Here is a 22,493-nt window from a genome sequence, read left to right on the forward strand (position 1 = left end):
ACTCCTCAGACAGCACCTTTCAAACCCACGACCGCTACTATTTAGAAGGACAAGGGCAGCAGATACGTGGGAACACTGCCACCTGGAAGTTCCCCTTCAAGCCACTCAACACCCTGACTTGGAAATATATCACCATTCCTTCACCGTCAAGGGTGAAAATTCAAAACTCCCTCCCTAACAGAACCACATGGTGTGCTGCCTTGAAACGCTGCAGCCCACCACCTTCTTGAGGGCAATTAGGGATGGGCAATAAATGCTGGCGTAGCCAGCGATGCCCACATCCCAGGAATGAATATAAAAAATACTATTCAACAACCTAAAAATACTTCCTTTTCTATTAAAGGTCAATGATATTCAGCGAACATAAATGAGAATGTTCTGATTGAATTGTAGAATGTGTGCAGCACTTGAGGAGGCCCTTCAACCTGTCATGCCTGTGCTGGCTCTCTGCAAAAACTCACCTAGTCCCACTCCTTGGCCCTTTCCCCATGCACAGCAATTTTCTCTCTTCAAGTGCTTATCCAATTCCCTTTTGAAAATCCTGATTGTATCTGCCTCCATCACATTCTCAGGTAGTGCATTCCAGATCCTAACCACCTGCTTTGTTAAAAGGTTTTTTCTCATATCACCATTGGTTCTTTTGCCAATCGCCTTGAATCGGTGCCCTATGATTTTCCCACTCTTCCGCCAATGGGAATAATTTCTCACTATCTACAGCCCTCATGATTTTGAATGCTTCTACGAAATTTCTTTTCAAATTTCTCTTCTTTAAGGAGTTCTCCAATCTATTCACATAATTGAAGATTCACCATAACTTCCTTGCTTTTGCACTCTTATGCCTCTATTTATAATACCGAGGATCCAAGATGCCATTTTTCACTATCTTCAATTATGTGAATAGTTTGGAGAACTCCCCTCCCCTCTGTCAGGAATTGTTGGCATGAAGCTGACCGACAACAGGCCGAGCAGCCCCATGAACTTTATTGATGTGGGGCTCATTAACCAGGGCTGAGTGGGCCTTCACTGGGGTGAAGTCCTGCCCTCTGGAGCTGCCAGCCAATCCGATTGGCCAGTAGATCCATCAGTGCCAGCAGCTCCAGGAAAGTGTCAGTGGCAGCTGCTGGGACTGCAGGTGAGGAGTGCAGCCCAAGGCCTAAGATCCCTGGAGAAGGTAAGTCCGGGATCTTGGGTCGGGAGGGTTAGAAGCCGGGACAGGGTGGTGCAGCGGGAAAGAAGAGGGTGGATTTAAGAGAGGGAGCGGGTAGGAACAAAATGGGGGGGGGGGGGGGCTGGGGTGCTGGTGTTCAGTCCGAGGGGGGGTTACCCCACGATCGGCAAAGGTCAGTCCCCAAAGACCAACAACCCACCCCGCCCACCCTTTAACTATTTCTGCTTAAAACTCAGGCTTCTCACTCCTACCCTGCTGGCCGCGCCAAACATATTATGGCAAGGACAGCGTATTGATAACTCTTAATTGGTCATTTTAATATGGCAGGCAGGCACCAAAATCCGCATATTAAAAATAATCCCTCATATTATGGGGATGAACTCCGGGGTGGGTGGGACGGTAGTGGGATGGGAGCTCATTCCATTTTACGTGCCCTCCCCCCCACCACAGGAAACACACCCCCAGGGACATCTAATATTCAGTCCATCGTCAGACAGAATAGAAACTACTTTACTTTGCATTTGATCTATGGATGTACGTGAATTACTAGAAATCCTTGATGTGGAAATTGGATCTGAAAGTTAAAAGTTAAATTTTTCGAGAGCCAACAATCATCTCCTTGATCAGAAAATGTCATTCAAACAGAACTCATTAGTAAGAATAAAATAAAAGCAAAATACTGCAGATGCTGGAAATGTGAAATAAAAACAGAAAATGCTGGAAAAACTCAACAGGTGTGGCAGCATCTGTGGAGAGAGAGAGAGAGAAGTCATACAGACTCAAAACATTAACTCTATTTCTCTCTGCACAGATGCTGCCAGACCTGCTGAGTTTTTCTAGCATTTTCTGTTTTTATTTCATTAATAACAATGTTGATTTCATATGCCAATTCAGAAATGCCATCAGCTGCAGATGGTCTCCACAATTCTTTCAAATGGCAGCGAATGGTCACTCAAATACCACGTAGAGTTGGAAAAAAGATAGAGAGGGAGAAAAACATCAGTTTAATTTCTGTCTCTGTGGAACAGAGAACATTCTCATTAAAGAACACAACTACTCAATTCACTGCAAAATATAATGTTTGCTTATTACTGGACTGTTGAAATATTCAGCTGAAATCCTTAATATCTTCATGTTATACAAATACATCAATGACATCCATTGGGGGAAATGGGTATGTACATTAATTCAGTTGGGGATTGGACAGTACTTTAATGGTGCTGCCATATTGCAATTGCCAGTTTTAGTCTCTTAATCATTACAAGTGAATTTGACTATCAGGTTAACTCTTGCAACTGAGTGAAAAGTTAATAACCAGTAAATTAGCAGGTTCATTTTTATCAATCCAAAGTATTGTTAACTCATATACTAACTTTATCCTTAGAAAGGTCAATAAAGAATAGATTTCTGTTGCTCCAATCCAAGCTCGAGTGCCCTGCAGTTTATTTTGAAAATGTGCAGCACCTTGAGGATCAAACCCATCCTTCCATGCTTCTTCTATCATAGACTGAATTTTTGGAATGCAAGGGATAACAAGGTCTAAAAGAAAGAAATGAAAAATATTTACAACTCTCTGTCCAAACATAGAAAAAGAATATTTGTTCAAATATGCAAATACAGTATATCTAAATTAAACTGCTAATTTACTTCTTTCCACTGGACCAGGAGGATAATGGCCAAAAATTACATGTAGAGGGTACAAAAACTTACTCAAAAACTTTGTACTAGTTTTTTTATATATATAGATTTGCTTTTGAATACAGAAAGTTATAGGTTTATATCACACACCAGAACATCAGTCCACAACCTAGGTTGACACTTCAATATAATATAGAGCAAGACCTGCATTTAAAGAGCTTGTGTCTTTTGGATGAAACATCTGGTGGTTCTGGTGGACATTAAACATCCAATGGCAGCTTTGAAGATGACCTGTGTTGTTCTGATACCCTGGCAAAAATTTATTTCCTTTAAGTATCAGCACCAAAATATTAAATACAGTCAGTCATCTCATAATTATTTTTCTGAAAATAACTACCCTGTCTCCTTTCACAGTTACCATTGAATTTTAAAGTGACATATTTTATGTGATAAGGTGCCATATAGATAGAAATGTTTCTTATACCCAAACTCCCCCAGTCCCACCTTTCTGTACAGTTCACATGCTATGTTCTGTTGTAGAGCTGTAGCTCAGCATAAAAAGAGTTTTTAGCTTTTTCCAACCAAATAGCTTTGAGCGCTAACATCACTGTTTCATAATGCTGTGCAAAGGAACTAGTGTTCTGATTAACATAAATTATATATTTTTACAGGAACATTACATCTGAAAGTTAAAATGTTGAAACAGGCTTTCGGCTCTCATTGCTTCCTAATGAATCCAAGTGGCTACATTTGCTTCCAGAATCTAAACAAAGACAACGGTGGAATGTATGATATAAAGAAAGTAAAAAACTGAGTCAAGTCTCTGAAATACATTAGCTAGATTATAGTTATCTACTATTTAGCATTTTTGCAATGGTCTCCTGAAATAAAAAAGAAAATCAACACAATATTACATGAGATCAACAAGGAAAATGTAGGGAAAGCACAATTCTGATCTAGGATTGGTGGTGGTACAGTTCACACAGGGAGTCGAGTTGCTGTGGCAACATGCACCTTTCTATGCATGCTGTAGTCTGGAGCTATGGATAGTGATGGTAGAGGCTCCAACTTTCTTTCCATCACATGCCTGACCAGGCATCTGTCCCACTCTTACCGCCTATCGTTGGCGTGTGTTGGAAGGATTTGCAGGTTGATACTCAACCTGTTTGGCTGCATCATGAACGCATGTTCCTTGGCCGTCAAGTCTGGCTGGAACGTAAACCCAGAGCTTCTGACTCAGAGGCAGAGACGCTAACCAATGTGCCAAGACCTCTGTGATCTAGGATTATTAAGTTACAAATAAATAGTGCAAGCTTGCTTAGCATTAGTATTTCTTAGAACCTGCTTCCACCATCCTACGAACAGTAATGTTCTTGTGTAATATTTGTACCATGTAATTCACGCTTATATCCTTCCATCTTCATAAGTGAGGAAAAAAGCATTTGAAAGTTTCGGTATCCACATCCCCAGCCTTTGTCTCCTAAAGAGGCATGATAGTGATCTGTTTCTGCACATAAAAACACATGCCTTATTTCTGCACCATTTCGCTGATAATATTCATTTAGCGCCCTTATTAGCCCTGTAACACAAGAACACAGTTCAATAAGTGAATATTAATGAATAGAGCTCGGTTCTTATGCTAGATTAGATAAATTATTTCAGTAGAAATTTATATAGCGGAGGAAGAAAAAGAGTGACCGCATGCTCCATGCATAAACCAACTGTCTGAAGGCTGACCAGGATATCCTATAAGGGATGAGCTAAAAGATGACTTCACGGACTTCCGATGGAAATGGGGGGGAATTACCTTGAATATCTGTCCCTTGCCAATGGACAACTAAATAAATCATTGACATAAGACTCCCAAAAAATAAAGTATATAAAAACTTACTCTCAAGAAGGAAAAATCACTTTGGACGGAAGAGAGCTTCTTGAGATGGACCAATGCTGGCTCCGGCCTAACTCCTTGGTTAGCTCAAGAATACTATGGACAGGAAAGAGTTTTCAAAGTGATCCATGCTGGCCAGTCTCCTTCAGACGGAGGAAGACTGAGAGACAGAGCTCCCTAGCACCTCAGTTAGCCCAAGGAGAAAGAGAATGAAAGAGAAGGCTGAAAACAGAACAAGAGACTGCTGCGTCCAGATGCAAAAATGACTTCATCCATGCATGCGCCCTCTGGGACCAATAAATCGTCCTCACCTGTTACAGGTGTATGCTTTTCCTGTCTGTTTAATTTATGCATCATATTTAAACTGTTGCTTCTTAATAAACTACTCTAAAATCGCTTAAGAGCTCAACCACCTTTTTGTGTAATCTGTGACCCCCAAACTTAAACCTTACATTGGGTGGTACCGTCTTTCAGATGAGACATTAAACCAAGGTTCCGCCTGTCATCTCAGATGGATGTAAAAGATCCCAGGTCACCATTTTGAAGAGTAGGAGTTATCCCTAGTTTCCTAGCCAATATTTATCCTTCAACCAACATCACGACAAACAAATTATCTAATTATTATCACATTGCTGTTTGTGACAGCTTGCTATGCATAAATATGCGTTTCCTACATTATAAAGTGACTACATTTCAAAAGTACTCCATTAGCTGTAATATATTTTGGGATGGCCTGAGATCAAGAAAGTTGTTCAAGAAATGCAAGTGTTTTTTTCTTATTAGTCTAGGCTATTATTGGTCCTATTCACAAGTTAATCAATGCCAACACTCTGAAAGCGTATATAAGTTCCAATGTCTTAATTGTTTCTCTCACCTTGTATAATCTGGATTTCTGACTTAATATTTTGGAAACTGTAAAAAAGAATGTTCTAAAGAAATCTGAAAGTGATCAAGTGGACCAGATAGACAAAAACTGAATTTCTTAGAATCTGTTTTAGAAACTAATCTGATTTATTGTGGCCTCTCAAATATCAGTCATGAAGCAAGATTCTGATTGAATTAAATGTTCTTAATTACTAAAGTAAATGAAAAAATCAATCATACCTGAAGTTCTAGTTCTGCCATCATCTTCTCCAACTACTAATGTCTCCATTACTTCTGCTCTTCTGCGATGGTACTCCGCAGGATTCATCTGACCCCGTGCCACAGCCCTCTCCATATTGTGCATTATCTGTTGTTTGTATCCTCCATGATTATCTAACCCATATTGCTGCTAGAAGGAAAAAAGACATAAATAACTTTAAAATTCCAGTTTGGTACAGGATTGATCGAAAATGGGGGTTTGCAGGAAAATCAGCCATTAATATACAGGTATGGGATCAGCTTTGTTTAAATAAATTCAATGGTGTGATAAACAACTATCGTCTTTGTATATTTGCACTGGTCAATCTCCCATAATGTTGCTTACAGTGGCTCAGAGAATTTGCTGCTTTATAACTGTGACAAGGAAAACACAATGCGGAGAAGTGTTACATTAAGCATGTGTGACAGTTAGAAGAAATATACATTATACTAAAGACTGTATACATTACATAATGTATATAATGAACATAATCTATGGATTTGCTTACAGGGGCTGAGAATATGCCCTTTGAAACAAAGCATGGTACGGAAAGTGTCGCCAGAAGTAGAACACTTAGAGAATTACTTAGTATGTTATGAACAGATGTTATGGAAAAATAATCAAGCAAAGATCAAATCTAATGAGAGCAAGTCAACTTTTCCCCAAAGTGCTCCCATTTCTTTCTGGGATAATAAAATCTAACATATTTTCCCCAGTTGCTATGCATGTCCAACAGTCTGCTGTTCCACAATGTACTCAGCACCCAATGATCTAGTAAATTAGAAAATAAAGTGAAATGTAATGGGTATTTACTCTCAACTGAATGACCTTTAATTCTTACCCCCATCATAACCTTTAGTATGGTCAAAATATTGAATTAAAAGCAGATGTAGCTTTGTAAATATTTTGATGTTAAACTCAATTATATATCTCTATATCATGGTTTAGAAATCTGTGTGCGCATGCACTTTCTACACCCAAAGTGTCCTGCCCACCATATTTGTAAAGGCTCCTGCAGACATCTGGGACATGTGCCTGAAAAAGCATTAGGCCCTTTGCATATTAAAATAGGTCTGTTTCAGACCCCCTTTGCAAAATTCATTTGCACTCTGCATGATGTGGTTAATTTCTTTTTTTTAAATTCATTCATGGGATGTGGGTGTCACTGGCTAGGCAGTTATTGCCCATCCCTAATTGAGTACTTGGGAAGTGTATTGCTTGCTAGGTCATTTCGGGGGCATTTAAGAGTCAACCACATTGCTGTGGGTCTGGAGTCACATGTAGGTCAGAACAGGCAAGGACAGCAGATTTCCTTCCCTAAAGGACATTAGTTAACCAGATGGGTTTTTACAACAATCGATAATGGCTCCATGGTTATCATTAAACTTTTAATTCCAGATTTTTATTCAATTCAAATTCCACCATCTTCCATGGAAAGATTTGAACCTGGGTCTCTGGATTACTAGTCCAGCAACAATACCACTATGCTATCGCCTCCTCTTAATGCATTTAGCAGTCAAACCAGTGCTGCTTAAGAGAAACTGCTGCTTAAGAGAAACTGCTGTAGGCTGTCACCAGACATTTGTCAACAGTATTCTACTTTTAACAGTAGCATTCATTGTGTGTGTAGCACCCCTGCCTCTGAGTCATATAGTCATGGATTTAAACCCTATTCCAGAGACTTGAACACATAATCTAGGTTACAACTTCAGTGTAATATTGAGGGATTGTTGTGCTGTCAATGATGCCATCTTTCAGATGAGACCTGAAAACAATACCCCATCTATCTTCTAAGGTGGCACACAACATTATTCAAAGAACAGCAGGGGAATTCCTCCCAGCACCTTCAACAGGTTATTTTTTCATTGCTGTTTGTGGGATCTTGCTTAGCAAAAATTGGCTGCAGCAGTGACTATACTTTAAAAGTACGTTTTTGGCCATAAAGTGCTTTGGAATGTCCAACGGTCATGAAACACACAATATGAATATAAATATCTTCTTTTTTGCTTAGCCTATTCTACCTTCTCTACCCATACCTTCCTTCCCCCAGACTTTATTTCTGTCTTACCTTCCCCTTTATCACCCTGGCAGCCCTTTGATTTCCTGGTAACAGAGAGGGGAAAGGGGACAGACATGAAGCAATCAATTCAGTTACATCTGGGAAGGGATCCTGGCTTAGCAAGAGAAACACGCTCATCTCAAACTTAGAATGGGTTAAAATCAGAAACCTGCCCAGAAAAGGTTATGTGAACTTGCTAATAGGAATAGTGTGTCTTTCTTTTGATTAATGAAGTTGGATGTAAAGTTAATAGATGACATTTGGTTCCAATTAATACTCTAAATTTACTTGCCAGATGTAAAACAAAGCATCTTAATGATCTACATCAAGCTTCATCTCATTAAACTGCTTTCTACTTAAAGATCAGTGAAGTGCTTGTAAGGGCACATATGAAAAATGGGATATCAGATCAAAAGGCGGCTCTATTGTTCCACCCTCAGGTTGCGTTATTACATTAGCTATTGGACAGTAAGGACAGTCCTGCATGCAAGATGCTCAGACTGTTTACAAAATAGATCTGCATCACTATATTTAAGAGAGATAAGGCAGACCCGAAATTGGTAACATGGATATTGTGGCTCTAGAGAAGGTACAAAGAAGGGCAATAACACTTGTGAGATATAGCCTTATATTAGACCATAAGACCATAAGACATAGGAGCAGAAATTAGGCCAATCCGCCCATCGAGTCTGCTCCGCCATTCAATCATGACTGATAAGTTTCTCAACCCCATTCTCCCGCCTTCTCCCCGTAACCGTTGATCCCCTTACCAATCAAGAACCTATCTATCTCGGTCTTAAATACACTCAATGACCTGGCCTCCACAGCCTTCTGTGGCAATGAATATTTTCAGAAGTTGGCAACTAGTTGAACAATGACAAGCAAGGACGTAAGAGTTTTCTGCAAATACCTGAAGTTTTTGAAATTCCTCCCGTTCTCTTTTTGTTTCAAAAGCTTTTCTTTGTCTTTCCTCATCTTCCTGTAGTCTTTGAGCAAATTGACGATCAGCCAGGACACATTCTAGAGACAAATCAGTAGAAGAAACACAGTCACAATACAATTATTAAATATATGTTCAAAAATAGTTAAGCAGCACAAAATTTTTAATAGGTTTATATGTTGGCTTTGCCAGCAATGTTCACGTTCCATGAAAGAATATACTCAAAAAACATTGTTTTAAAATAATCTACATAAAATGCGATACTCCATTAAATTGTTCCTATAAGTCAGAGGACAGCTGTTTTATAACAGGGACATTGTGCAGTGTACAATATATTATATTAAGTCATTCAAATGCTTTTCTTGCCTCCTTATACTATAAGTTGAAAATTTCTATTTTGATAAACTGCTTCTTCAAGCCCTCTGCTTCTAACAAAACAAGGAGCTCATGCCACCCTATCAGAAAGAAGTTGTAAGACAAACACCTAAACTTTGCCAATTATTTAAGCAGGAACAAAGCAGAACAATCAGATCAGTTATGGCTACAGACCTTTTGAATACCAGGCAGTTATCCAACTGGAAAAATGCTCAGAAGAAATGGGCCTTTGGCCTTGTGGTAGTGGGAGTGAAGTAGATGTACTGTAGCAGAAATTGAAGATGAAAAGAATGGTTTGAAACTCAGCTCTGCAATATCTGATCCTGCTTGAATGAGTAACTGAGGAGAGGACAGGGACACTGATTAGGGAGCGGAGTTCATGGCATAAGGCTTTAGTCTTCTTGATGTTTAGTTGAAGGAACTATTGACTGATCCACAATTTGATGTCAGATCTGTCTGAGATCACAGAGGCAGCTGTGGGGTCAAGGGAAGCGGTGGAGGAAGTGTAGAACTGGGTTTCACCAGCATCCATATGGAAACTGGCCCATGTCTGTGGCACTAGGAGCGTCATGTAGATGAGGAGGTGAAAGGGGAATCAGGGTCAAAGTTAAATCCATGAGGAATGCTGAAGGTACCGGTGCTAGGACAGGAGGAGAAGCTATTGCTTCAGATGCACTGGCTATATTCAAACAGGTAGTATTGGAACTACACAAGGATAATTCCAAGGAGCTGGACAACCTCTTAGAGCTAATGGTCTACTATATCAAGTGCACAGAGGTCAAGAAGGACAAGGAGGGATAATACACTGTGGTCAGGGTCACAAAAGAAACTTTATGATTTTCACCAGGGCAGTCTCAATGCTTCCAATTGGGCAGAAGCTGGACTGAAAAAAAAACTGAACAGGAGCTTTGGGCACAGAGCCTCAAGGCGATGACACATTCAAATATCTTATATGGAAAATGGATATTAAAAGCTGGGCAAGATGAATGGATGAGCTTATTGAAGGCTTGTGAGATGATGGCAGTTCTGAATGGGAGGGAGTCGTGCCTGAGAATAGGGAGCTATTAACAACATCAGCAAGCATGGCACCTAGCAAAGGTAGTTCAGTGCAGCATGTTGATTGGGAGCAGGTAAACGGAACATGAGGTAGGCATAATGAGAATAGATGAGTTTACAGAGGATTGGATCAGATGAGACAGACTAGAGGAGATGGTTCTTTTACGAAAAGGAGCTATAGGTTATTTTTGATTAGCAGAATGAGATGCAGTAATACTAAAAATGATTGATCTCACATTTAAGCATATTCAATAGTAAATATAATGAATAACTGTATGAGGTGAGTTCAAATTTGTATTTTTCGGAATTATGGAGGCTGTACTGAGACACCAGAAGAGGTGGGAAACTTGGGGCTGAAGTTTATGCGGGGGATGGAGTTCCTGCCCCACTTCCCAACTTAAAAGTCTGTCACGAGCCTGCCTTTGCTTGGCCGGTTCACCCCGGAGCCTTTTAACAGCCGTCAGGCCTTTAATTAGCTTGAGATGAGCCTTTCACCCCCATCCAAGAGGAAGTCCCACTTCCAAGAACTGCAGGCCAACCAAATGGATTTGAGACAGCAGGCAGTCCCAGCAACAGACATGCAGGGAAAGAGATGGACTTAAAGGTTAAGTCTGGGATCTTGCTGGGGCAAGGCTGGCAGACCCTGAGAAGGGGGTGAGGGGTCAGGATTGTCAGGCTGGGAATGGGTGAAAAGAGGGAAGGGTGGGGTGGTGGAGGGGGTGCTTGGTGGGGCCTCTGATCAGCACAGAGTGCCCCCGAGGGAGGCAATGCCTCCCCTTGCCTGGCCACCAGTCCACGAGGTTTCACCTTGCAGCCTGGACACTTGGCGCTGTCTTCTGCCCAATGGATGTAATCCCAGCAGCAGCTGGAGAAGGCCTTTATGTGGCTATTGATTGGCCATTTAAAGGCCTCAATTGGGCCGCAGGCGCCTCCCCCGCCGCTGGTAAAATCACTCTACCATGGCATCCAATTTTACGGCTCCATCCCACTGCCATCTTGCCTCTGGTGCTGAAAAATTCCCGTCCTTGTGTGACTAGGAACGAGGTCATCAAAGGCCGAAGCAAGAGAGAAGTTGACCAGGTCAACACTAATAGAGTTATCAAGATGAGTAGAAGAACAAAGGACAGGGTGTTGTGACTTTGAAAGACAATTAGTAAGGGACCTGAGTTTCGCCAAAAGTTGATAGTGATGGTAGTGGGCTGGGTGAAAGGCAGGCGGAAGTGGCAAGATGAACCACCTTCTGAGATGAGACTTGGACAGTGGAGAGGCCGCAAAGGGTGGCAGGACCAAAGGGCTGATTGTGATAACGGGTAGGAGAAATTATGAGGATATGAGTTACTCGCTGCAGAATTGCAGCCCTCTGACCTGCTCTTGCAGCCACAGTATTTATATGGCTAATCCAGTTCAGTTTCTGGTCAATGGTAACCCCCAGGATGTTGATAGTGGGGGATTAAGTGATGGTAATGCCATTGAACATCAAGGGGTAGTGGTTGGATTCTCTCTTATTGGAGATGGTCATTGCCATTGTGTGGCATGAATGGTACTTGCCACTTGTCAGCCCAGGCCTGGATATTGTCCAGGTCTTGCTGCATTTGGACATGGACTGCTTCAGTATCTGAGGAGTTGAGAATGGTGAACATTGTGCAATCATTAGCGAATATCCCCATTTCTGACCTTACGGTGGAAGGAAGGTCATTGATGAAGCAGCAGAAGATGGTTGGGCCTAGGACACTACCCTGAGGAACTCCTGCAGTGATGTCCTGGAGCTGAGATAACTGACCTCCAACAACCACAGCCATCTTCCTTTGTGCTAGGTATGACTCCAACCAGCGGAGAGATTTCCCCGATTCCCATTGACTTCCGTTTTGCTAGGGCTCCTTAAGGCCACGCTCGGTTAAATGCTGCCTTGATGTCAAGGGCAGTCACTCTCACCGCACCTTGGGAGTTCAGATCTTTTGTCCATGTTTGAACCAAGGCTATAATGAGATCAGGAGCTAAGTGGCCCTGGCGGAATCCAAACTGGGCATCAGTTAGCCGGTTATTGCTAAGCAAGTGCCGCTTGATAGCGCTGTTGATGACCCCTTCCATTACTTTACTGATGATGGAAAGTAGACTGATGGAGCAATAATTGGCCGAGTTGGATTTGTCCTTCTTTTTGTGGACAGGACATTCCTGGGCAATTTTCCACATAGCTGGGTAAATGCCAGTGTTATAGCTGTATTGGAACATCTTGGCTAAGGGCACAGCAAGTTCTGGAGCACAAGTCTTCAGTACTGTTGCCGGAATATTGTCAGGGCCCATAGCTTTGCAGTATCCAGTGCCTTCAGCCGTTTCTTGATATCTTGTGGAGTAAATCGAATTGGCTGAAGACTGACATCTCTGATGCTAGGGACCTCTGGAGGAGGCCGAGATGGATCATCCACTCAGCACTTCTGGCTGAAGATTGTTGTGAATGCTTCAGCCTTATCTTTTGCATTGATGTACTGGGCTCCTCCATCATTGAGGATGGGGATATTTGTGGAGCCTCCTCCTCCGGTGAGTTGTTTAATTGTCCACCACCATTCACGACTGGATGTGGCAGGACTGCAGAGCTTAGATCTGATCCGTTGGTTGTGGGATCGCTTAGCTCTGTCTATCACTTGCTGCTTATGTTGTTTGGCACGCAAGTAGTCCTGTGTTATAGCTTCACCAGGTTGACACCTCTGTTTAGGTATGCCTGGTGCTGCTCCTGGCATGCCCTCCTGTACTCTTCATTGATCCAGAGTTGATCCCCTGGCTTGATGGTAATGGTAGAGTGGGGAATATGCCGGGCCATGAAGTTACAGATTGTGTTCGAGTATAATTCTGCTGCTGCTGATGGCCCACAGTGCCTCATGGATGCCCAGTCTTGAGTTGCTACAACTGTTCTAAATCTATCCCATTTAGCACAGCGGTAGTGCCACACAACACGATGGAGTTTATGCGTAGCAAGATTATAAAGGACAGGCGGGATGGGGGTTAAGGCATTTAGATGTAGATGAAAAATTACCAAGGTCAATAATCTCAGTTCCAGGACATCACTCAGGGTAGTGTCCTAGGCCCAAACATCTTCAGCTGCATCATCAATGATCTTCCCCCTATCATAAGGTCTGAAGTGGGGATGTTCACTGATGATTGCACAATGTTCAGCACCATTCGCGATTCCTCAGATACTGAAGCAGTCCATGCCCAAATGCAGCAAGACCTGGATAATATCCAGGCCTGGGCTGACAAATGGCAAGTAACATTCGCTCTACAAAAGTGCCAGGCAATGACCATCTCCATCAAGGGAGAACCTAATCGTTGTCCATTGACATTCAATGGCATTACCATCACTGAATCCCCACTATCAACATCCTGGGGGTTACCATTGATCAGAAATTGAACTGGGCTAGCTATATAAATACTGTGGCTACAGGTGAAGGTCAGAGGCTAGGAATCCTGCAGCAAATAACTCACCACCTGACTCCCCAAAGTCTGTCCACCATCTACAAGGCATAGTCACAGTGTGATGGAATACTCTCCACTTGCCTGGAAGAATGCAGCTCCAGCAACACTCAAGAAAGTTGACACCATCCAGGACAAAGCAGCCCATTTGATTGGCACCCCTTCCACAAACATTCACTCCCTCCTATGCACAGTAGCAGCAGTGTGTACCATCTAGAAGATGCACTGCAGAAACTCACCAGGGCTTCTCAGACAGCACCTTCCAAATCCACGACCGCAACCATATAGAAGAACAAGGGCAGCAGATACATGGGAACACCACCACCTGAAAGTTCCGCTCCAAGCCACTCACCAACCTGACTTGGAAATGTATCTCCGCTCCTTCACTGTCGCGGGGTCAAAATCCTGAACTTCCTCCCTAATAGCATTGTGGGTGTTCCTACAACGTGTGGACTGCAGCAGTTCAAGAAGGCAACTCACCACCACCTGCTCAAAAGCAATTAGGGGCGGGAAATAAATGCTGGCTAGCCAGCGACGCCCACATCCAATAAATGAATTAAAAAAAAGATAAGGACTTACTTGACCAAGAGGCTAAATGAAGCAATCAAGGCTGGCTTTGGAAGACAATACAAAACAGGGATTGTCAGCAGGAAGGAAGAGGCATCCTAAGGAAAAACTGAGAGAAGAATAGGGAATAGGCCAAGGTGCAGCTTTCAATTTGCACTATGCAACCACCTTGGTGATCTGGACACAGTAACTGGCAAAATTGGCAAGATTCAAAACAGACCAAAGAATTCTCTACTCTGTCCTTGAACATGCCTCAACGCCGATCTCATAAAATGAAAACACTAAAAACTAGAAATTTGAAATAAAGCAAAAATACAGTTTCTTAGTACTATTACAACAACATGAAGCATCTTTCACTTATATAACAAACACTGCAAGGAGTTTAAATGGGATCAGTTCATAATCAAGAAGGAAATGGAAGAATTCTATCGGAGGTAACCAATAACTTGGTTACGGAAGTAATTTGTGTGAAAGATTTGCAAATGTTCAAAGTGCCTTTCAGTGTCAAGAGATTACGTGTTGGACAACTAAATATGCCAGATTAAACCAGTAAAGAACAGCTTTTCACATTATAACTTTATTGCAAAAAGTAACACAATGTATTACCTTCAGCTCTGCTCTCAGCTAAATGCAACTCAACATGTTCCTGCAGAATCCAACAATTTGCAAATACTAGTTTGCACATGGGACATGGATGCAGTCCCTGCTTTCCACAACCTAATAAACATAAGGTGAAAATTAAACTCCAGTTGAAGAATACAAACTACTAGCTTATTTCTTTTGTAAATAGGACATTTTAAAAATTATATATATATAATGAATTCATTGTTTTGTGATGTGTTGTAATGAGCTGCTCTGCCCTGCTGTTTTTAGTATATGAAGGAAGAAATACACACAAAGTGGAACAGAGTTCACTTTGACAATGTCACAAAATGCTTAATTCGGAAATTTGGTGAGTAAGCGAAGTGCTGCTATTCCGGTATTTTGAAAAAGAGTGGTCCAAGAAAGGGAGTAAGAGACAGTGAGGCCCGAGATCTATAGACATTAATTAGGTGATTGGTTGGTGAGTGGTATATTTTTTATCTCTAAGTAGGGCAGTAATTTAAATTAGGACCAGGAGATACAAGTACTATATTAAACTTATAGCTTATCTGGTTAAACTATTTACTGTAACTACAAATAATCATTGAATGATATTTCAGACTTGAAAACTTAATTAGTTAAATAAAATATATAATAGAGATGGCAGGGCAGATGATGTGATGCAGCTGTAGTACGTGGGAGCTGGTGGGCATCAGGGTGATCCACACAGCCCGAGGGATTTTGGTTCAAAGTTGTTTGAGCTGGAGTCTGAACTTTGGACAATGCGATCTATCGGGAGGGAGAAAGTTACCTGGACATTTTGTTCTGGGGGCAACCATACCCCTTGAGATAAGTACTTCAAATTTGGTCTGTGGTCAGGACAGGAGGGTGTAACTATGTATGAGGCCAATATCGGGATCAATAAGATAACACTGGAGGAGCCTCAGCCCTTGCACTTGTCCAACAGGCGCAAGGTTCTTGCAGCCTAGGTGAACAAGAACAGGACTGCAGGGGAGGATAAGCAAACTGACAATAGCACATCTGTCATTGGGAAAATACTGGAATCCATTAAAGTAGTAGTAGCAGGACATTTAGAAAATCATAATACAATCAGGCAGAGTCAACATGGCTTTATGAAAGGGAAATTGTGTTTGACAAATTCATTAGAGCTCTTTGAAGATGTAACAAGCAGGGTGGATAATAGAGGGGAACCAGGAGATGTAGCATATTTGGATTTCCAAAAGTCATTCGATAAGGTGCCACATAAAAGATTACTACACAAGATAAGAGCTCATGGCGTTTGGGGTTATATATTAGCATGGATAGAGGATTGCCTAACTAATAAGAAACAGGGCAGTTGGGTCATTCTCATTGGCAAACCGTAACTAGTGGAGTGCCACAGGGATCTGTGCTGGGATCTCAACTGTTTATCATCTATATTAATGACTTGCATGAGGGGACTGACTATATTGTAGTCAAATTTGCCAATGATACAAAATAGGTAGGAAAGCAAGTTGTGAGGAGGATACAAAGAGTTTGGAAATGGATATAAATAGGTTAAGTGTGTGGGCAAAGATCTGGCAGACAGAGTATAATGTGGGAAAATGTGAGGTTGCCCACTTTGGCAGGAAGAATAGAAAAGCAATTTAAATAGATGGATTGTAAGAGTTTATAGATAGTTAAATAAAAGAGGGTTAACAAAGCGGGCATTGCTCTAAAGAAAGTGAGCCTGGAGAATTAATAATGGAAAGTAAAGAGATGGCAGATGAATTGAGCCAGTATTTTGCATCGGTCTTCACTATAGAGGATGCAAGCAACATCCCAGAAATAGCTGTAACTCAGGAATTATAAAGGAGGGAGGAACTCAGGAAAGTTAAAATCACCAGGCAAGTGGTACTTAGCAAATTGCGGGCTGACAAATCCCCACTCCTGATGGACTTCTTCCTCAGCTCTTAAAAAAAGTGGCTAGTGAGATAGTTGATGCATTGGTTTTAATTTTCCAAAATTTCCTAGATTCTGGGAAGGTTCTATTAGATTGGAAACCAACAAATGTAACTCCTTTATTCAAAAAGGGAGACAGACAGAAAGCAGGAAACTACAAGCCACTTAACTTAACATCTGTTATGGGAAAATGTTGGAAGTTATTATTAAAGATGTTATGGCAGGACACTTAAAAAATTCAAGGCAATCAGACAGAGTCAACATGGTTGTGTGAAAGGGAAATCATGTTTAACCAATTTATGGGGGCTGTTTGATGGAGATACATGTGCTGTGGACAAGGAGGAACCGGTGGATGTACAGTACTTAGATTTCCACAAGGCATTTGATAAAGTGCCACATCAAAGGTTATTGTGGAAAATAAAAGCTCATAGTGTTGGGGCACGGATAGAAAATTGGCTAGCTAACAGAAAACAGAGTAGGCATAAATGGGCCGGCAGGGTGTAACAAGTAGTGTGCCACAGGTATCAGTGCTGGGGCCTCAACTTTTACAATTTACATGATTAACTTGGATGAAGGGACAGAAGGTGTAATTGCTAAATTTGCTGATGACACAAAGGTAAGAAAGTAAGTTATGAAGAGTGCATAAGGAGGGTACAAAAGGACATAGATAGGTTAAGTGAGTGGACAAAGATCTAGCAAATGAAGTATAATGTGGGTAAATGTGAGATTGTCCAGTTTGGCAGGAAGAATAAAAAAGCATATTATTTAAATGGTGAGAGATTGCTGAGCTCTGAGATTCAGAGGGATCCGGGTATCCCAGTGCACAAGTTACAAAAGGCTAGTATGTAGGTACAGCAAGTAATTAGGAAAGCTACTAGAATGTTATCATTTATCATTTATTGTCAGGAGAATTGAATATAAGAAGGGAGGTTATGCTTCAGTTTTATAGGACACTGGCAAGACCACATCTGGAGTACTGTGAACAGTACTGGTCTCTTTATTTAAGGAAGGATGTAAAGGCATTAAAAGCAGTTCAGAGAAGATTTACTAAACTAATACCAGGAATGGGCAGGTTGTCTTATGAGGAAAGATTGGACAGGCTAGGATCATATCCACTGGAGTTTAGAAGAGTAACAGGCAACTTGATTGGAACATTAGATCCTGAGGGGTCTTGACAGGGTGCGTGTAGAGAGGATATTTCCTCATGTGGGAGAATCTAGAACTAGGGGTCGCTGTTTAAAAATAAGGATAGCCCATTTAAGACAGAGATGAAGAGAATTTTTTTTTCTCAGAGGGTCGAGAGTCTTTGGAGCTCCCTTCCTCAAAAGGCAGTGGAAGCAGAGTCCTTGAATATTTTTAAGGCAGAGGTAAACAGATCCTTGATAAACAAGGGGGTGAATGGTTATCAGGGCTAGGCGGGTGGTTACGATTAGATCAGCCATGATCTTATTGAATGCCAGAGTGGGCTGGAGGAGTCGAGTGGCCTATTCCTGTTCCTAATTCGTAAATGGAGAGAGACAAAAGAATGCTGCTGTACAGAAGGACTGGAGTGTCCTTGTACATGAGTCACAAAACATTAGCCTGCAGGTACAGCAAGTAATTGGGAACTAAGGCAATTAATGTTGGTCTTTATTGCAAGGGGGATGCAGCATAAAAGTAGGGAAGTCTTGCTCCAACTGTACAGGGCATTGATGAAATTGCACCTACCTACAGTTTTTGTCTCCTTACTTACGGAGGAATATACTTGCCTTGACAGCAGTTCAGAGAAGGTTCACTAGGCTGATTCTTGGGATGAAGGAGTTGTGTTATGGCTGACTCCCTGACCAAAACACCAAGGAGATTGGCAGATCTTGTTGCCCAGCTATTGAAATTGGGTGTCAAGAGGTTGCCACAGTGCACTAGATTGATACCTGGGATTATAGAGTTCTCCTGTGAGGAAAGATTTGAGTCAAATGGGCCTGTACTTTCTGGAGTTTAGAAGAATGAGAGGTGATGTCATTGAAGCAAACAGGATTATGAGGGGACTTGACAGGGTGGATGCTGAGAGACTGTTTCTCCTGGCTGGAGAGTCTAGAACGAAGGGGACGTAGTCTCAGAATAATGGGTCAGCCATCTAGGACTGAGATGCAGTGCAATTTCTACACTAAAGAGGGCTATGAGTATTTGGAATTCTGTACCCCAGAGGGCTGTGGATGTTCATTCATTGCACACATTCAAGACTGAGATTGATAGATTTTTGGCCACTAAGGGAGTCAACGGATGCAGGAATGAGGCAGGAAAACAGAGTTGAAGTAGAAGATCAACCATGATCAGATTGTACGGTAAGAGACTATATCTATTCCTGCTGCTTTTTTCTTATGATCTTATGATCTGCAGCATGAGGGCAGGCCTTCAGGAAGCGGGATAACAGTCGAGCAAATCACTCAAGTGGATCTAGGGATCCAGTTTGACTGAGATACCATTAACTAAATCTTTATACAAAAATTTCACTCCAAAATAAAAAGATTAAGCCTCTATCTATTAAGGTGCAACTTTTGTTATGATGCCTCTTCTAAGTAGAAAGAGATAGTTTAGAAAGCTTCCTGTCTTACAGAAATAGTTTATTCTCCCATACTTGCTGACACTCTGTATCAGGTCTCCAGATCATATGACTGATGCCACTTACAGGACATACTGCATTACAAGCAGCTCATTGTAATGCAGGTTCTAATCCGGGGGAACCCTTAGTACCAACTGGATATCATAGTGCTGCTCTACTGAAAGAACAGTGCTGCAGGAGGTACTGGGAGTACAATTAAACATATTCCACCAAGACTGGAAATGCAATGAAAATAATGATCTTGGGAACTGATCTGTTTCAGAAACTTTTTTTTAAATTTAGACACAGCAGGTCAGGAATATTTGCATTTTTCAACAACAGTAACTTGTATAAATATAATGACTTTCATGTGGCACTTCCACAGGAGCATTATAAAACAAAATGTGACACCAAGCTACCTAAGGAGATATTATGACAAATGACCAAAAGCTTGGTCAAAGAGGTAGGCTTAAGGAACATCCTAAAGGAGGAAAGTGAGGTAGAGAGAGTTGGGCCTGTTTAAGGAGGGAAATCCAGAGCTTAGGGCCTAGGCAGCTAAAAGCGAGGCCACCAATAGTGGAGTAATTAAAGTCAAGGACGCACGAGAGGCTGGAATTAGAGAAATGTAGATATGCAAGAGATTGTAGGGCTTCAGGATACTAAAGAGACAGGGAGAGGCCAGGCTACAGAGGGATTTGAAAACTGCGTGAGAAGGATGAGAATTTTAAAATTGAGGCTTCACTGGGAGCCGATGGGGGTTAGTAAATACAGGGATGACAGGTGATTGGTGACAGTTAGGACATAGCAGCAGACTTTTGGATGACCTCAAGTTTACAGAGGTACAGGTGGAATGTGGGAGGCAGGCCAGGGGTGTGTTGAAATAGTCAAGTCTGGAGGTAACAAAGGCATGGATCAGGGTTTCAGCAGTCAAGAGCTGAGGCTGTTATGGATGTGGAAATAGGCAATCTTAGTGATAGCACGGAGATGTGGTCGAAAGATCATCTCAAGGTCCAGATGTAACAGAGTTTGCGAACAGACTGGTTCAGCTTTAGACAGATGTCAGGGAAGGAGACTGAGTCAGCAGCGAGGGAAAGGAGTTTGTGGCAGGGACCAAAGACAATGGCTTCAGTCTCCCCAATATTTAATTAGAAGAAATTCCTGCTTATCCCATAGTGCATGTTGGACAAGCAGTCTGATAATTTGGATACCAATGGAGGCGTCAAGAGAGGTGGGTGTCATCAGTCTACATGAGGAAACTGACAGTGTTTGCGGATGATTTTGTCAAGGGGCAGTGTGTAGATGAGAAATAGGAGGGGGCCAAGGTTAGATCCTTGGGAGTCACCAGAGGTAACTGTACAGAATGGGAAGAGGCACCACTGAAAGTGATTCTCTGGTTACAATTAGATAGATACAAATGGAACCAAGTGAGTGCGGTCCCAGCCAGCTGGATGGCGGTGGAGTTGCACTGGAACAGCATAGTATGATTAACTGTGTCACAGGCTGCAGACAGGTCGAGAAAGACAAGGAGAGATAGGGTGACACAAAGTCACAAATGGCACCCTATGTGACCTAAGAGCTTTCAGTGCTATGGCAGATGTGGAAACCTGATGGGAGGGATTCAACATGAGCTCCAGGAAAGATAGACATGAGTTTTTTTTGTTATATTTGTTTATGGGATGTGGGCGTCACTAGCTAGACCAGCAATTATTGCCCAGAGGGCACTTTTAAGAGTCAACCATATTGCTATGGGCCTGGGGTCACATGTAGGCCAGACCAGACAAGGATGGCAAATTTCCTTCCCTTTAGGGCTTTAGTGAACCAGATGTGTTTTTATAACAGTCGACAATGGTTTTGTGGTCATCATTAAATTTTAACTCCAGGTTTGTTTTTAAATTCAAATTCCACCATGGTGGGATTTGAACCCAGGTCCCCAGAGCATTACCTTTAGATTACTAGTCCAGTGACAATACCATTACACCACCGCCTCCCCTATTTTGGGAAGCAACAACACGGTTGAAGACTTTGGAGAGGAACAAGAGGTTGGAGATGGGACAGTAGTTTGCAAGGACGGAGGGGTCAGGGGTTAGTTTCTTGAGAAGATAGGTGATGAGAGCACATTTGATTGAATGGGGCAGAACCAGGGGAGAGAGAACCATTAAAAACACCAGCTAACATGGGAGCTAGGAAGGGGAGTTGGATGGTCAATAATTTAGTGGGAATAGGGTTAAAAGATTAGGTAAATTACATGGACAAGATGAGCTGGGACAAATAAATGAGGATATGGCCATCACAGGAGGTCTACCCTGGAGTATTTACTTCATAAAGTGACATTTCTTTGCCTCCAAAACTTAGCTCTTAATTCTAACAAACTTACACTGCTGAAGGTTTGCATTGCATCAGACACATATTTCATACCTTTTTGAGGAGTTTCCAGCAACTCAGAATGTTTGGTTTTAACATGTTCATTTAGATCCTCTCCTGAATTTCCTATTAGGCCACAAAAAGGACATTCCGGGGCATCAAACTTCACAGATTCTTCAGAAGTGCTACAAAGTCCATTGTCTTTTGATCCTCTATGGTTGTTATCACATAATGTTTGCTCAGGTTGCCTCCAAACACTTCCTGAAAAATGTCCATTGACAGCTATTGGTTGCATTAATCTTTTAGATTCACTCTTTCTTGTTACGTTTTGTCTAAATGGTCTCCCACAACTAGAAGGTAAAGTAGAGCAAGACATCTGAAGCTCTTCGGGTTTTGGCTCTTCCACTTTGTCCACTTCAAGTTCATTTTGTTCTGGAGCTGTTTTATGCTTTAATTGAGCCAACCTATTGGTCTTAAGTGAAGCATCGAGATCCTTTTCTTCATCAGTGGAACAGAGTGTCCTATCATCTACAGGTCTCACTTCACTGTGGGAAGTCTCTATATGGAACATTAATTCATCATAACTGATCCCTGATAGATTACAGATTGGACAATTGTACTCATTTTCTTCATGCATAATAAGAATGTGTGTCCTCATGTCTGGTTCTGACAGGCCACTTTGTCCACAAATATCACAGGTGAACATGTTGGATCACTGACTTGACACTCTTAGCTACTTAAGAAAAAGAAAA

The 22,493-nt window shown here is 41.8% G+C and overlaps 1 protein-coding gene across 7 annotated transcripts in view; it reads right to left on the reverse strand.

Moving 5' to 3' along the window:
* The window catches only part of zufsp (zinc finger containing ubiquitin peptidase 1), a 32,990-nt gene that overhangs the window by 7,482 nt on the left and 3,015 nt on the right, over positions 1-22,493 (reverse strand). For 3 of the 7 annotated variants that reach the window (XM_078542231.1, XM_078542230.1, XM_078542229.1), the window contains 6 exons: positions 21,796-22,474; positions 14,886-14,996; positions 8,787-8,896; positions 5,799-5,967; positions 4,197-4,385; positions 2,542-2,707 (listed from right to left, as the gene is read on the reverse strand). In XM_078542231.1, the coding sequence (XP_078398357.1) occupies positions 2,542-2,707; positions 4,197-4,385; positions 5,799-5,967; positions 8,787-8,896; positions 14,886-14,996; positions 21,796-22,447 (1,397 nt within the window). In that variant the 5' untranslated portion in view covers positions 22,448-22,474. The remainder of the gene's footprint in view (positions 1-2,541; positions 2,708-4,196; positions 4,386-5,798; positions 5,968-8,786; positions 8,897-14,885; positions 14,997-21,795; positions 22,475-22,493) is intronic. The other 4 variants (XM_078542232.1, XM_078542233.1, XM_078542236.1 and 1 more) reach the window with 4 other exon arrangements.

Source organism: Cetorhinus maximus, chromosome 5 (assembly GCF_964194155.1).
Source record: "Cetorhinus maximus chromosome 5, sCetMax3.hap1.1, whole genome shotgun sequence".
Taxonomy (NCBI): Eukaryota; Metazoa; Chordata; class Chondrichthyes; order Lamniformes; family Cetorhinidae; genus Cetorhinus; species Cetorhinus maximus.